The following is a 16,205-nucleotide window of genomic DNA, read 5'->3' as shown; positions in this document are numbered from 1 at the left end:
CGGCCCGTGGAAGTGCCGCGTGTAAAGCACTCGGGGTATTGCAGAAATATCGCTGTTCCATAATAAAAATCGGAGGTGTCTGCCTGCCTTTGTGACCACAACTTATATTCTGCAATTTGATGTTTTTTTAGGTTCTAACAGAAAACAAAAGGCCTCAGAGGAGGAAGCAAAGAGTTTTAAAGGTAACCGATGATTGCTTTGATATTTATCCCCTCCCATTTTGAGCAGCATTTTCTTGTCATGAAGGCAAAGGGTTAAACGCTGGGTAGCGGCGCTTTCCAGCTATTCAGCAGATTAGCTAATTTTAAAAGCACAGAACATGTCCTTTCTTTCCTCTTTCTCTCCAGCATGTTGTAGACATATTTGAACCTTCCTGCACAAGCTGCAGACCAAAAGTTTGCTTTCCCTTGCATTGAACGTTCCCTTTAACTTCTTCTGTTCCTAGTTCCATACTTCCAAACGTAACAGTTAAATGTTTTTAGCATACAGATTTTATGGCATCTGAAATTTCTTGTGAGAAGTCAATGTTAAACTGCAAGCCAAGTTAACAAAAGTGGTTTTTTTTTACTTACTTTAGTGAAGTTTTGATTTCCTCTTTTTCTTTGAACTTTAGAATACCTCAACTGAAACATAAAATTCTGTAAACTCACAACAACCTTCAGTTTCACGTGGTAACACGTTCCTTCCACACTTTTAAGATGGCTATCTTTCATGATAACAAAAGATTGGTCTTTCAAATGCAAATGTCTTAGTTTTTATACCAAAATACAGACTTGCTACACTCATGGCTAATGTTTGGGGTGGGGGAGGGGGGGGCTTTTTTTGTTTTTAAGTAACAGGTAGTATATTGATATTGCTTCTTTCAGTTGATCTTTAGAATGTTTTGAATAGAAATAAATCATTAATTCTGTTGTTGCAAACTAACATGTTGGAGGATGGAGGGGGCAAGTAAGATGGATGGTATGTGTAAGATGAAGCTAGTGAAAATAGGAACAAAATGTAGGTTGTTAAACTTATTTTGTTGAACTATTTTCTTATACCAGCTAAATGAAATAAGACAGTTTAGTATTGTTTCAGTATACTAAAATTTCAGAAGTTGTTGGACATACTGGATTTGATAAATGCTGACTGGTCTGTAGTGTAATTTTACTTGAAAACATCCCAATTTCTTAACAGTTTTGTTGTCACTGTTACACATTACAGAAACTTTGGCAAAACAAACCAAAGTTACAATTAAGTAAGGAGCAAGTAACCTGTCCAGCCTCAAGGGTGTCTGTCTTTTCATGTAGAGTAGTTGTGCAAACCACCTACCTGTGTGCTAACACTAATTGTGATTGTACAACACTAGCACTATTTTTTTTTGCATTAAAATAATTAAGCCATTAGTGTTTTCATTGTTGTAGGTATGATTTTAATTATTCATTTTAACTACTGCTGCTCTTTGTAACATAGCGCATGGGTGTAGCTAAAACTTGAAGTATTTAGTCATTCTGTGTTTTGTGCTGTTGACAGTAGCATGCAAAATAAGGAGTGTTTGTAAATGAGCCAGTTTATAATGTGTAATTGGTGTGATGCCTGCTCTGGCAAAGTGTGGAAAATGTCTTTTTTTGGTCACAGACAGATACCTTGTATTGGGTGTCTGTCTGCAGCAGTGGTACGCAGTTCGTCTTGGGGTTTTCCTCTTGAGTTCATTTTGCCACTGTTTGTGATTAGATGGCCAAGCAGGTTGCTATGCAATATGATTCTGTCATTCCTCTCCTTTCCAAAAAGCCTTCTGAAGTGTTATTTTCCACCCTTGGCTCTTGAATGGAAAGGCTTGTCTGGTTGTGTGTGTGTGTGTAGTATCCATGTCAATCATTGAACCTGGGTTGATTTCTGGTTTGACTTTTCCTTTGCTGAATTGATTCTGTGGTATTTCCTCTTTGGTTTTAGGTACTGTTCTTTGTGTTTTCTAGTATTTGTCTTTGTTTTGTGGTGCCCAAGTGTGTTTCCTAAGAGTTTGTTCAATTGCATCCACCAAAGAAGGCACAGTACCTCTGAAGGCGCATCTCATGAAATACTGGATTTGGGTTGGGGGGGTTGGCCTTTTTTTTTGGATGGGAGAAGGGAGGCTGGGCATCTTAAGTTACATTGCAGCTCTGTCAGCTGCAGTAAACTTTAAAAAAGTGCATAATTTGCAGACTTCTTTACTAGGGCATTTTTAGAAATGTGACGTTGTTATATGACTCTAACCTGGCTTCCGCTATTGGTGGGACAGCCATGTAAAGTATTGTTGTCTTATCTGTTGAGTTATAACTTCAGTGTTTGATTTTATGGTTGATAGTGGCTGAGGGCATCTGACCAGGGACATTTTCAAACTTTTGACAGGATATGTTCTTTTTTCTTCGTATTTTCTTCAAGTAGTATTCTTAACTTTCTTAAAGGAAGAGTTGTAGTACTTTCTTCCTAATACATGGAGGGGTTTTTTTTCCCCCCTAGCCTTCCCACGTTTTGATAGATTCACATTTATTTACTTAGAGGGCTTGTGTTCTTTCTAACTATGCTGCTTAGGACCAACCTATTCACAAATTCTGTAAAGGGAGAAAATAAGCAGTGCTTTCCAATTGAAAATGGGTTGGACAGATATAAACAAGACTAAAAGTGATACACACTATTACGCTGTACCTTTTGTGGACTATTTATAATTTTCCACACTCATGTCTTAATGCTCCTTTCTGGTTATTGGAGGACTCATTTAGGAAATTCATCCATGCCATAAATACTGTATTAGGTTCTCCATGTTTATTTTGAACGAACATCTGAAATATTCATCACTTCTAGCAAGCAAGTGCTCATTAAAGAGTCTTTGTAAGCTCACAGTAATGGATACGAGGGAAGGAATATATTTAGTTTTCCTTAGGGTTTATATTGTGTTCTTTTCCCAGTAAAGCAGACACTTCTTTAATTTTATTCCCGGTAATGAAAAATCTATATTGAAGGGATTCACACTTAAAAATTCATTTGTCTGCATTTCAAAAGTCACATTATACACCCTGCTTCACTTAACATCATCCTTTTTAGCCACTTACTGGTGTTCTGGCTCAGTTTGGGCAGTGCAGTGCACCTCTTCCTAAGGATGGGGAAATACTTGCAGTCCCTTGCAAGTTCATTAACACACAGCTTAGAACAATGGGACAGCTGCATCGTGTTGTCAGGAAAATCTACCACGTGTAGGCAGCAGTGGCACCAGTAAGGAAACCTCCCCACAGATCAGGAGGCAGCTGGTGAAGCATAATCCATGGTCTTTCCTGGGGGTTCTGGGGAGCCAAGGCTGCCTTTTGGATGGCTGCGGGTGTTTCTTGCCCTGATGGAGATTAAAGAAACGTAAAACAACAACAAAACAAAAAGAAGAAATTAAAAAGGGAGGGGGAAAAATAGGGAAGAGACTGTGGGAGAAATCAGAATTACATATGCGGTGCTAAATGAGTTTTGTGACTGCCTGCACAGTCTGTGTTCTCTGGTTCTGTTTGTGTGTTTCTGCATAAACACGGCAATGGTGATCGAGGGCGCCAGGAAAGTGCGAACAGTGCCTGCTCACACTCTGTAAAATCCCCTCAGCTGAAGAAGACAAGCCAAAAGCCAGAGATGACTCAGTATCTAGAACTTTGGGGTTGTTTATAAACATCATATTAGGAACATAAAAGTTTCATTTTCACCAAGGCTTCAAGTAGCTGATTGAGCACCCTCTTAATTTTTCTCCTCCCTACATACAAAGCATAGTCTTGTAAAAAAAAAAACCAACTTTAAAACAAAGTTGGTTTGGCAGACCTACTATTGCCCTTTTTATGATGCAGTTTTAGTTTTGCAGCTCTAAGAAACTAAAAATACACTTTTTTTGATCAAGGTCATATATATGTTAACAAAGTTTAGGAAAGGAAGTGCTAAAGTTCATGCTAATGATTGGAGTGAGCAAGGATTGAACTGATTTTGAACATTTAGAATAAATTATGGTGCATATTTTTAGTGCAGAAAATCTGCCAAAATATTTAGCTGGATGGAATTAAATTTTATTACTTTTTTCCCCTTTAAACTGAGATATGAGCAAGTCAATGGATGGAATTGCACTGCTGTGGAATTTTACAGGGAAAGAAGGAAGAATGGTACAATACAAGTTGGAAAGGATATTGTCCAGAAAGCACTTATCATACTTGTTGCGGGCTTTTTAAAATAGACATTATCACCTTGGAGCATATCCTTCAGTAAATATCATTTAAAATTACCTTGAGTACTGGTTGAAAGTTTCTGCCTGTTTTTTGCTCCCTGTCTTTTTGCTCCCTTTTTTTGGTAGGTGGACCTTACTTTTGATATCAGAGCATCCTACACAAATCAGTTAACTTATATTCTAAAAGTAAGATCATTACCTGTTACCTGGATTTTTTCCAACATTTTTTGAAAGAAATGTTATAATTTTCACCTTTTTCAAGCTGAATGTGCATCTGTCTAAATGGGATGAAATCTTTAAATTTTTTTGCTCCTGCTAAGCTCATGGAACCAGTCGATGTGAGCAGGCATGATTATGGTTGTGATTTGGCACAGGGTACTTGCCCGTGCAGCTTTCCCAGCACTTCCACATGAATGCACTCCTGAACATGTGAAGCACTTGCATGTTGTTTGTACAGTTCTGCCAGGATTACTCACGTATGTAGATGTTTTTGAATAGCGCTCTAACAAAGAAAGCCTTTGTAAGTGATCTGTAGATTATTAATCTTACTGTAGTTATTTTCTAATCCTTAATTTTTCCAGTTTCTGGTAGAGTTGAAGCCTGTCCCTTGTGGACTCTTTCATGGGGTGTGCAGAGACACTGTGCTGGCCTTGCCCCCTTTTCCTGTAGGGCTCCCTTATTCAGTGCTGCTACCTCTCCCATCCATGTCTCCTGTCCCCGTGCTTGCTCAGCAGCATCACCGTGCTGCTCTTTGCCCCACAACTCCCCAAAATGTTGAGGGAAGATGTCCTTGGAGAGGAGACAGGGAGGAGCAGGGTTTTCTGTTTTAACTCATTTGCTGCTGTAGCAGAGCAGTTGTGAGGATAGTGCCACTCCTCAGGGATTGGTAGGGGCAGAGGCACATCGATGCTGGGAAACACTGAGTAAGGCCAGGCTGAACCTTGTGATCACAGTGGTTTTGAAGCGGTTTGCATGTTTTGAATCACTATTTATTTGTAGATCTTGACTTTCATGGTATGTTTTAGTGCAGGGCTTTCCACTTTATTGTATTTAGAAGTGGAGCTTCGAAAAAGGTAGAAAATGTGTTTGTGATCAAAAATGTCATAAAATATCCAGTAAAAGCAGCATCCTTTGAGGAAAGAAAGGAAAATGTACATGAGGAGATGAAGGTCAGTTGTGTAGGTATATTGACTGATATGTTGTTTAGATGTTCTTAATGAAGTTTTACAAAATAAATACAGGGTTCTCTTCCAGGTATGTTGTTTTGTGGGTATTGTTTGAATTCACTACTGCATTAGGAGCTTTATTCAGTACTTGTACTTGCTGTACATAATGCAGGCATTGAAATAACTGAGATGGCTCTGCCAATTCCAGTAATCTGTTCTCAGTATGCTGCTATACATACGTTTATTGACAATAATATCTAAAAAATGCTTTGAAAATCGGTACTACCTGTTTAGGATCTGATAGCATATTACTAAGTAAGTTTGTTTATTGCTTTTTAGCAATTGATGTGGGAGAAAACCATTGAGAAGCCCTAAACTTACCAGAGTGGCAGCAGATTTTTCACTTCTGTGATTTTTTTTTTTTTTTTTTTCCCCTTTCTGCCATGTTATACCAAGATTTTTGTTTAGTGTTACTGATTATGGGAAAGTTACTTTAGCTGATACTACAACAGCAAACTTTCCCACTGACGTTAGTAGGAGCCTTGCTTTTGTAGAGGCCAAGAGATCTGATTGCTGCTCTAAAGTAAATTCCTGATTGTAGGATTTCATTGGGGAGGTAAGAAGAATTCATGCTTTCTTTTTAAATGCTAAATGCATGAAACTTAAATGAGATAAAGAAAAAGGAAAATAGCATTTACATATAAGCAACTAACAATAATTCCTTTCCATTAATTTATGTAAAATTAGTATATAGGCTATATACAACAAGGCTGTCCTTGTTTTCCTAACAACTTTAATATTAAGCCTTCTAGAATATTAGGATTTTTTGAAGCTCACTTACAATTGAGTGGTTTGTGTCTTGACTGAATTCCTTTCTCAGTGTTTTGTTTATGCTGTCTGTATTGCATTATAATTTAATCAGTGCCCCATAGTAAAATGGAGCTCTACATTTAATTTTCCTAGAATAAGGAGTTTGGACTTGTGAATAAGAGGAAAAGCTACTCTGTGTATATAAATGCAAAGCATTCACTTTTGTGACAGATGATCACTGTCTGAATTCTGCAGTGCAAACACCAGTGTTGCAGTGCTGCTCCATAACACCATTGCTGTTATTCCAGGATGGAAATGAAAGCTGCTACTCCTGTAAATAGCAAGTGGAAGTTACAGTGCAAATTCTGCTTTGAGCTTTACTTAAACCATAGGTGTGCAAGCTCTCAGACAGAATAGGAAACATAATTTGCAATTTTTTTTGGCTTTTTTTCCTCAGGAGAGTAAGCAACACGTAGATGAAAAATCCTGAATAGTGCTGCCTTGTAGCCTGGTGTCTTAAGTGACTCAGCATGACTATTTCTTTTTTTTTTTTTAATCTGAATGAAGCTGCTCCTCTGACATACAGGTCACTGACTTTTCTATTCCTAAAGAGTATTGTTTACTGCTTTTTGTCTTGTGGGCCCTCATCAGCTTTAAAACCAGGCTAGAATGGTGTTGTGTCCTTAGCAGTTCTGGTCTGAGAGCTGCTACCAACATGTAGTAACTTGTAAATAATGTAATTGGTTGTACAACAGATGGTGGGGCACTGAACCTTGGTCCTAAATTAAGGAGCTGAATATCTTCCTGGTTAGATTACAGGAACTGTTGAAAATTATGTTATTATCTTAGCAGTTTGGATCTTTACTGCGCTGAACCTGAAGAGAAGTTAAGTTGTCTCAGTTTGGTTCACATGTGGTAAACGCAGGAAAGATCATTATGAATACTTGTTCTTGTGCTGGGAGGTTTTAAGACTGTATCCTTTTATTTGGTTTAAACATAATTTTTTTAAAAATAGGTCAAAGAACTTGAATTTGAAAATTCCCATGGATGAAAAGTGCATCCAAACACGTAACAAGATGCTTAAAAGAATTTCTTTGCTCTTTCTGTCTTGCTGCAAAAATGTGCACCACAGTTCAAGGCCAGACTTCTCTGGGCTTAACTTATAGTCATCGAGTCTTATACTTTTGTCTACTAGAACAAGGAGCCCTCTGTTATCAGCATTCTTTTCCACACAGACTGAGCAGGAGTTTGTGGCTTTTCAATTTTCTTTCTCTTTGGTAAATTGCAGAGAGTGAGTATAGAGTGAACTTGAGGCTTTCACTTCAAGATGTTTCAATCCTTTGTCATTCTTGTGGTCCTCGAAGCCCTCTCCAGCATATCAATGTCTTGCTTGAATTGGGGATGCCAGGACAGGATGCTTTATTCTGCTAGCAGGTGCAAAAGTGCAAAGTACAGGATAGAAAGTAACCAGTCTTTTCCTAATTATACTGTTCTTTATGCATCCAAGAATTGAACTAACCCTTTCAGCCATAAAGTTGCACCAGGAGTTTCTATAGTTACTGTGCAGTTGATAATTGACCGTGTTAATGTCCTCCTGGAAGGCACTTCTTTCCAAGGTAGAAACCTGCCTTTTGGGAATACAGTCCCATGTCTCCTGCTAAATACACAATTTATCTTTAGCTGTAGTGAAATGGTTGTCTAGCCAGCTTAATTTAGGAAGCATCATGTCTGGCCTTTGAATTATTTGCTATTTTTATAAGTATTAATTTACTGCTCTTCCAGACTGTTGCTAAGAATGTTACACATAGCTGTGATTTGCTCCCTGAAGTCCCTGTTATGAACACTGTGATCATTCTCCATTTGCAGGGAAGGGCCAGGCAGCACTTCTTAACACTGTGTGCTGATGGTTTCATAAATGAGTAGACCACAAGAGACATTAGCTAGGGTGGGTAAATTCAGAGACTAAATTTCTCTCATCTCTGCTTTTGAGCTAAAGCACATTAGGGGAACGTTCTATTAGGGAATACATATTGCTGCTGATTGTATAATTTTTCTTTTGTGGCTTAATTGAGTGCTATATTTTCCAGAGCTGCCAAGGTCTCTTTTGAGTGCTTGGTTTCAGTGTTGAAGACAAATGATTGAGTAATTCAAAACACCAGTAAAAAACAAATCAAACCAAATCCAAAACCCAAGGAAAATGAAAACGACCAGGCAAGATGCTTGTTTATATTTGCTTCTGTGGCGTAAAAATTACTGTAGTGTTTGGGGTTTTTTCTTTCTTAACAAATCCACTTCTTGGATGCCTGCATAGGAGAATGGGGTGTCCTTCACCCTCTGTTTTTTCTTACTCCTGTTTCTAGCTTTTACAAGATAGAGCTAGGAGTTGATGGAAACAATTTGAGTTTGTGGCTGAGAGAGCCTATTTCCAAGTAGTAGTCCAGTAAATACATTTCTATGGGAGTCACCATTTGGAACCTTTACTGTCAGAATTAGTATCCTGTAGTTTTTACTTTGTTAGTAAGTGTATCCTTTAGGGTCTGATACTGTAGATTTTCTTTGTAAGTGGTCTCGCTGAAGTAGTTACGCAAGGTGAGTGGGAAGGCTCTGCTATGGTAGTGGTGTAGGAGAGAAGAGAACAAATATGTAAAGACTTTGAGGCTGTTATGTACTAATTCCTCCTGGAAAGACGTGATAAGGAGCTTTTCTGGTGGGAAGGTTGGCTGGTGTTTGAAGAACATAGCAAAGAGGATATAAATGTAGATTAAATGGAGATGAAACTGAGAGCTAAGATGTAGCTTGGAAGAATGTTCTTTGCTGTTGTGGCTACAGACATAGAAAAAAAAAGCAACCAGCAACTAGAGCAGACTTTTCAGCTGTAGTAAGATCCAGTGTGAAATGGTACCTACTGTGATGCTCAAGTTGGTGACAGGGTGGTTTTATACTCGGGGAAATTGGAAGTGATGGGGATTCCCTCCAGGAAAGCCTGAATGTCCTGCCCCAGGTCAGGTTCCTTTCTCCAGATTTGCAGAGCCTCTTGTTCCCCTGAGTTTCTGTATAAATCAGCTTCTGTGGTAAAACTTGTCAACATAATTTTGCCAAGTTCTGTCCTGTCCCTCAATGCCATCTGTGAATGCTGCTCTCTTGAGGAACAGAACACCTTATACATTCAGGCTGTGTAACGTTAACAAATGTCCCCAATCTGTTTCTCTGGATTAAGACCTATAGAAAATGTGCCTTAGCTGAGCTGCTGTAGGAGTGTGGTACCCTGAGAGACTCCTTCATGTCCACAGTTAAGCAGTGTGCTGGTAACTGCTTTGTGCCTATGAAGAGATTGATGGGGAATATGCCCCAGCTTGCATCTTGGCCTCTACTCTGCTGTTCTCTCTTTCGGGAGCCTGCTTGGAGACCCTGTTCAGGCTGCAGCCTTGGGCAGTAACTTATAGCAGGTTGCTGCTGTCTGCATTATTGCAGTAGTCAAACATGTCATGTGGTCTGAAATAGTTTATTCTTAAATGTATTACTGCATCTGCCTTTATTTTAATGAAAAAAACAAACCAAAAAGAAAACTTAGCTGTATTCAGGAGGTGGCCTATAGCTTCCACAGCATCCCACCTTACATTTGCCTCTGTTCTAACCAGTGCACAGTTTCCTACATAGCACTTGGTATAAGCAACTGTTTCTCCACACCTGTGCTCTGTCTCCCTGTTGCCTGTCCTATCCATGTCTTATCTCCTTATCCCTGTATGTTGGTCCTGTCCAGTGCAAGTCCTTGATTCCACTGAATTTCTGCATGTCCTGGGGAGCAGACAGTAGACAGCAGGCATAAATGACAGAAGAGTAAAGAGCTGCTGGTCAGCTGGGTGGTGCTTTCTTGTCTCTTGGTGAGCCAGTGACATCTGACAGTCGGACCATGAATCAAACACCTTGTTTGAATGTTAGATGGAAGTACATTTGGGGTCTTTCCCAAACAGTTTTTCTGAAGCAAAACTTAAATTGTGGGTTTGGAACTCTGAGGAGCTGCCAGCTCTGTCCCAGCTTGGAGGGTCATGTGGGGCTGGCTGTGTGGCTGCAGACACGCAGCAGGATCCAGGCTTACTCATGGCACCGCAGCTTGCAAGCGCTTCTCACCCACTTATCCTTTTGTGCTGATGAATGTTGTGACCCTGGAAGAGCTGTCTTTTGGGCCGTCCCAGTTTTTGACACAAGCAGGGGGTGCAAGTATTGTTTGATCTATTGGGCACTGTATTCTTATGGGACCTGGGCAGAATCTTACAGGGAGGGTTGCTTAGGGGGGACTTGGCATTAGTGTTGTGTTACTCATCAAGATTGCTTGTAGAGCCATTTTATCAGTAGTTGGACAGGGCATCATCTGTTATTTCTTGTTTATGAGAGTAATTGATCACGGTGGTGTCCTTTAGTACAGTGTGTATTTTTACCACCTGTAGAGGTTTGAAATGAGAGACACAAATCGATGGCCTGCTTGCTGTTCAGATGTGGAAATATCTTTGGGGTAGCTTAAGCATTGCATTTTGATCGTGAGTTGGTGAATTCTGTGTTACCTCAGGGGCATCATGTGTTAAGAGAAGTTAATAGTAAGTCTGACTGTTTTCAGAATGTCAAATGATTTGCTGTAACTGGCTGTTTGTGTGTGCTGGAAGCATTAGCTCACAGAGTGAATTCTTGTGTGTGTGTATATGAGATAATATCTGGTTGAAGTTTAAGTAATACAGCAACGGCCACAGCAGACCCTGTGGTTCCTGTCCTGATAGCACAAACTACTTCAGAGCCTAAGCTTGAGCATGATTAGTTAGTGGCTCATGTCTCTTGGCAGAGTAGAGCTCTCCTTAATGAGAAGGAGAGGAAATTACTAGTATTGATCTGCTTTATTCTTCAGCTTTTCATTACATTTGTGTAAAAGCCTTAGAAACTGATCAAATCAGACTTCATTGCTTAACTCTCATGAAGGTTAACTCTGTTGCTTGGGGTTGTGGTATCCTTGTCTGTAGTTTTCACTGGGTTTTTTACATTCAGATTCAGGACTTGAAGATAGATTTTTCCTAGGTTGAGGGGAAGAATCAAATGAGCTCTGTCCCTTGTAGTGTGTCTGCATTTCTCTTTGTGGTGGGAAATACTAACTTCACATACTAACAGACTATCCAGTGGCCTTTTCTGTTTTTGAGGGAAAAGAAAAGGTATCTTTTAGGATCCATTGCAGTTCAGTAATAGGAGATAAAGCAACACAGTGCTCCAAAGGCAGAGTTTGATTAAAACAATAACATCTGATTTTATGACAATATTTTGTCTTCATGTGGAAAAATAAAATATAAACTAACTCGTGCCAGTGATATGATTCATCTGGGTTTTTTTTTCTTCTTCTTGCATGTGGGTAGCTTCTAGTAATGTTAGTGGAAACTAGGAAGTATGAAGAATATATATATTTTTTAAGCAATTCCACCTTTGCTGCTGGGATCACTGGGGTTTTGTAGGGACACAGCGCTGTACCTGTGCAGTACTAGCAGATAAAGCAGTATCCTGGGTTTTTTTGAGTGTAGCAGTGCTTTTTGATCAGATAAAATATTTTATTGAGGAACAGTCCAGTTGGGAGGACTGTGATGACACTTTTGTACTGAGTGCTGTCAGTGGATTCTGTGTCAGATCTTCCCATTTCTGCTAATTGTGGATGAAGCTTCTTCCTTCCCTATGCCTCTTATGGCTCCCAAATTACCAGACGTAGGTTGTTAGTTCTTTTAATGCAGTGAACAATCCCTCTAACGATGAATGGAATACAAAATATGGTGTTATGTTGAAAATGTACAAATGATGGGGAATTAGTTTTCATCTATTTGATTTTATGTCCTCAGCCTCCTAATTGTCTGAATAAATAATTTTTAATAACAATTTTACATGGTTGGGCAACTTTTGGATTGGTAGAGATACTAGATGTACTTTTGCCTAAGAAAGAACAACAATTTCATATTCTAGTTCTGTCTGAAGTTAAGGTAATTGAAATTCAGCTTTTGTGCGGGTATAGAATTGTGGGGTTTTACTCTTTTATTGTGGACCAGAAAATATTTTCTGGTACAGTTACAGAGACCTGTGCAATGCATTTAACCCTGCTAGCAATAGAATTGTGGAACCCGTTCAGCTTTTGTGGATCCCTTAGAAAGTGCTCAGTGACCCCCTGGGTCTGGGAATCTTTCACTGAAAATCACCAGGATTTTCAGTGAAAAAAAAAAAAAATGGAGGAGCTCCAGCTCACAGACCGTTCGTCAGCATCTGTGTGTAATGAGAAGACACTAAATAAGGAATCTTTCTGTATATAATATCTGTAGGCTTGACTTAGCTGCATAGGTGCTGGACATGTTTTTACATGACATTTCCATGAGACGTTATGATGGCTCTCCTAAGATCTAGGACATGCTGTGGATTCTTGGGTTTGTGTTCTATCAATTTCAAGGTGACCACTGAGCTCCAGATAGAGCTGGCTCTGTGTGCCTTGTTTTGCTGGGAGGTTTCTGGCAATTCCATCTTGATGCTTATAATAATCATAGGAAAATAAATGCAAAATAGATTTGAGTTTTCTCAGAAGTCGATACCCTTTGTTGGTATGACCACAGAACCATTTCTGAGTTAACTGAATGGTTCATAGCAGGTGGTATTTTCTGGGCACTGCTATGAGGTAATGCCTACATAGGGTTAATTAGCCCGTTGTATTGCTGGTTTGAAAAGCTGTCTGGGTGGGTTAAGGTTACAGGTGATTGAAGAACTCTTAAATGTTGGAATCAGATAAAGTGCCAGCACTATCTATTGTGATTTAAAATTATTTTTTAAAAGGAAATTTAATATAATTAAAATCTGAATAGCATAAGAAAAATTGGATTCCTGCCTTCATTACTGTTTTTGCCTAAGTTTCTGCCTTAATTTGTTTTATTTTTGCTTTGCATGACTCCTTACTTCATATCCATAATACTATCTTAAGGCTCATATGTATGTGCTTTCTAGGACACAGTATTCTGACTCTGTCTAGATTTTGACATTGCTTCAATCACTTGTACTGTATAATATCAGTGAAGATGAACATTTATAACGAAATAGTAGAATTTAGCATTTACTGAAATACAGTTTTGAATAGCTTACATGAGAGACTGTTGAGAAACATGGAAATTTCCTTCTAAATACAGAAGCTAAACAACTGTTTAAAGAATAACTTCCAAGTGAGCTGATGTAAATTGGCTTTCTATTCATTGCTGCTTAGGGTTTGTAATTATTTAAGGACTTGAAGCAAGAATGGTTGGTTTTCAGGATTACCTAGAGTGTCCAACCAAGTGGTATATTGGTTTAGCCAGTTTATTGGTCTAGCCAAATTAATGTAATTATGCCAAAATACTGCTGAGCTTTGTGGTATGAGCCTTTGGATTTCAGTCTTGCTTTTAGCAAAAGTTTTTAACCTATTTTTAATCTGCTTATGCAAATTTATTAAAAATTGAATCCTTACATCTAATTCTAAATGCTAACATCGTTTATCTGACTATTCATTTCATTAGTCTCCCACCACCACCCACATTTACACAATTTCTTCCTCTGCCCCTCAACAGTGGGGAAAAATAGTTATAAATATGGATAAGGGTCTTTAGCCTTCAGGTTATTTTATAACTTCCTGTTTTGTTCTTTTCCGATGTCTGTGCCTAATTAGGATATTTCTCGTATCTGTCAAAGGAGGGTTTAATTGCTGTAAATATGAAGCCTCTTATTTTTAACATGCTTTGAACAGCTGTTACAACAAAGGTTTTTTATTTTTGTTTTATAGGCAAATTTAGAAAACAAACCAGTAAATGGCCGCAGACCAGAACTCATGGAATGCAGTATATGTGGTCATGGTGAAAAATACAGGGTGAAGACAAACCAAGCAGTACCCACTGAAAATGTGCAGTGTAAGGAGAAAGAGAGAATGACTGGCTTAGAAGCAGAGAAGTGGGCACATAACGAGAAGCCATCCTTTGGTGTCCATGTCAACGGCGACATCCGTGGTGCTGTGACGGGCACCGAACACTTGAAACATGCTGACCACAGTGAAAGAGCAGCCGCTCCCAGTCAGTTTGCTGAAAAAAAATCCTTTGTGCACACTATCAAAAATGGCATAAAAACCCTGCATTATTCACCACCAGAAGCAGTTGCTTCACTGAAAAATGTATCTGTAGAGGAAAGGACAGATTTGACAAGCAACTCCCACATGCAATGGCCGAAGGGTACCAATCTGAATAACATAGTAAGCACTCTGACAAGTGGCACTGGCTGTGTTCACCCAGAAAACCAAGGGAATCTTTTAATGAAAGAGGAAAACTGCACTTGCAGCATCTCTGAGTATTCTGATAAGTCAGTTTTGCAGACAGGTTCCAGCTTGGATCTGCAGGAAAGCTTGTGTTGTCCTCCACTGCCTGAAGAGGAACTGCAGACAGGGAAGGATGGCTTTAAAGTCCCTCATGTGGATACACAGCCTGAGAATTCTGCACTCCAGCCGACTTTCCTGTCCTTGATTAAAACCCGAAATTTAACTCTGGAGCAGGTTGTAGCTATTGAAGCTTTAACACAGTTGTCTGAAGCTCCTTTAGAAACAACTTCACCAGCTAAAACTGAAAGTACTGAATGTCCAGGAGAAGCAACTTGCAACTTGCTCCATGGTTTTAAAAGGGATATCTCATCCTCCTTCACGTCCTCTGCATTACAAGAAATCAAAGACACTTATTTGCAGAATGAGCAACAGCTCTTGGCTCACTGCACTCACTCGCAGAAGCAGCTCCCTAATAAGGCAGTGTTATACAATGGCCAAAGTTCAGTGTCTGAATTGTGTGATAAACCTGCCAGTCTGGCTGGGGAGATGTATAAATTACAGTTATCCTCAAGAGATACCAAAACTTTATCTGACTTAACATCTAGTGCAACATCATTTTCAGGATATGATTCCAAGAAAAGTTGTGCTCATGAGCCAGTCACCCTTGCAGGGTATTGCAATGCTTCATGTAATGTCCAGCAAACAAGGAACAGCTTGGAAACTCCTGGCCAGTTAGAGCAAAAGCCAACATGTAATGATTTGAAATTGGAAGGTAGTTCTTTGATTAAAGAAGGAGGAATTCACAGCCAGGATGAAGAGGATGTAGCTGCACAACTAACTCAACTGGCAGCGCTGATTGAATCAAACCAGACAAATCCAGAGCAGAAGAATGACATAAAGGCATCACTGCTTAATCTAATATCACATGAGAGGCAGCCAAAATATAACCAAGATGTGTTGCAGAAGAAAGAATCTGTATTTTTTAGGCAAAACTATAGTTCCTTACTGTTAAAGCAAAAGCAAGTAACAAATAAGAAAGGAAATGCTGTGCCATGGAAACCAAGACACAGAAAGAAGCCTCAAGAAGTATGCTATCAACAAAATAATCAAAACCAGCTAGAGCTGTTGTCATGCCAGCATAGTGAATTGCAGGACATTTGGATATCATCAAAGCTGCACAAGCTTGGTCAAACCATGCCACAGGACTCCAGGGTAGCTCCGTCTGAAAAAAAATCTCCAAGAACCAAAGTACAGAGAGTGCTCAGTCAAAATACTTTAGGATCACAAGAAAAAACTAGATTATTTCTCCCACAGGCACAGATAAAATTCCACAGATGTTTACCTGAGGCACCGCAGGAGAAAAAAAAAGACAGGTTGTTTGGCTGTGAAGTGGTGAATGAGCAAATGAAAACTGCAGGCACCAGTGACCCACTAGGCACTGATCCACTGAAAAATGAAGTTGTTGCACGTAGCCAACATAGCGACCTGTCCTCCCGTAATCCTCTGGCTGTTTCACAGCTGAAAACAGCATCCTTGTTGAAAAGACCAACTGAAAACCTACAGATGTTTACAGAAAAATGTATTTCTCAGGTACAGCAAACAGCAAATGTCAGTCAGGCGCATCCTTTGCCACCAACTTTTAACGAGTCTAACCTGAGAGCTAACGAAATGTGTAGTGAAAACAAAGCCTATGTTCAGC

General features: G+C 39.3%; 1 protein-coding gene across 6 annotated transcripts in view; it reads left to right on the top strand.

Annotated features, from left to right (window-relative positions):
- TET1 (tet methylcytosine dioxygenase 1) overlaps positions 1–16,205 on the top strand; it is a 55,403-nt gene that overhangs the window by 8,872 nt on the left and 30,326 nt on the right. For 4 of the 6 annotated variants that reach the window (XM_017746318.1, XM_017746323.1, XM_017746324.1 and 1 more), the window contains exons 2-3: positions 132–182; positions 13,985–16,205. In XM_017746318.1, the coding sequence (XP_017601807.1) occupies positions 132–182; positions 13,985–16,205 (2,272 nt within the window). Of the gene's footprint in view, positions 1–6; positions 36–131; positions 183–13,984 lie in introns of those variants that run through there. The other 2 variants (XM_017746322.1, XM_017746320.1) reach the window with 2 other exon arrangements.

This window comes from Corvus brachyrhynchos, unplaced genomic scaffold (assembly GCF_000691975.1).
Source record: "Corvus brachyrhynchos isolate BGI_N302 unplaced genomic scaffold, ASM69197v1 scaffold279, whole genome shotgun sequence".
NCBI classification, from domain to species: Eukaryota; Metazoa; Chordata; class Aves; order Passeriformes; family Corvidae; genus Corvus; species Corvus brachyrhynchos.
The sequence above is the reverse complement of the archived record's forward strand: the minus strand, read 5'-3'. Positions and strand labels throughout refer to the sequence as shown.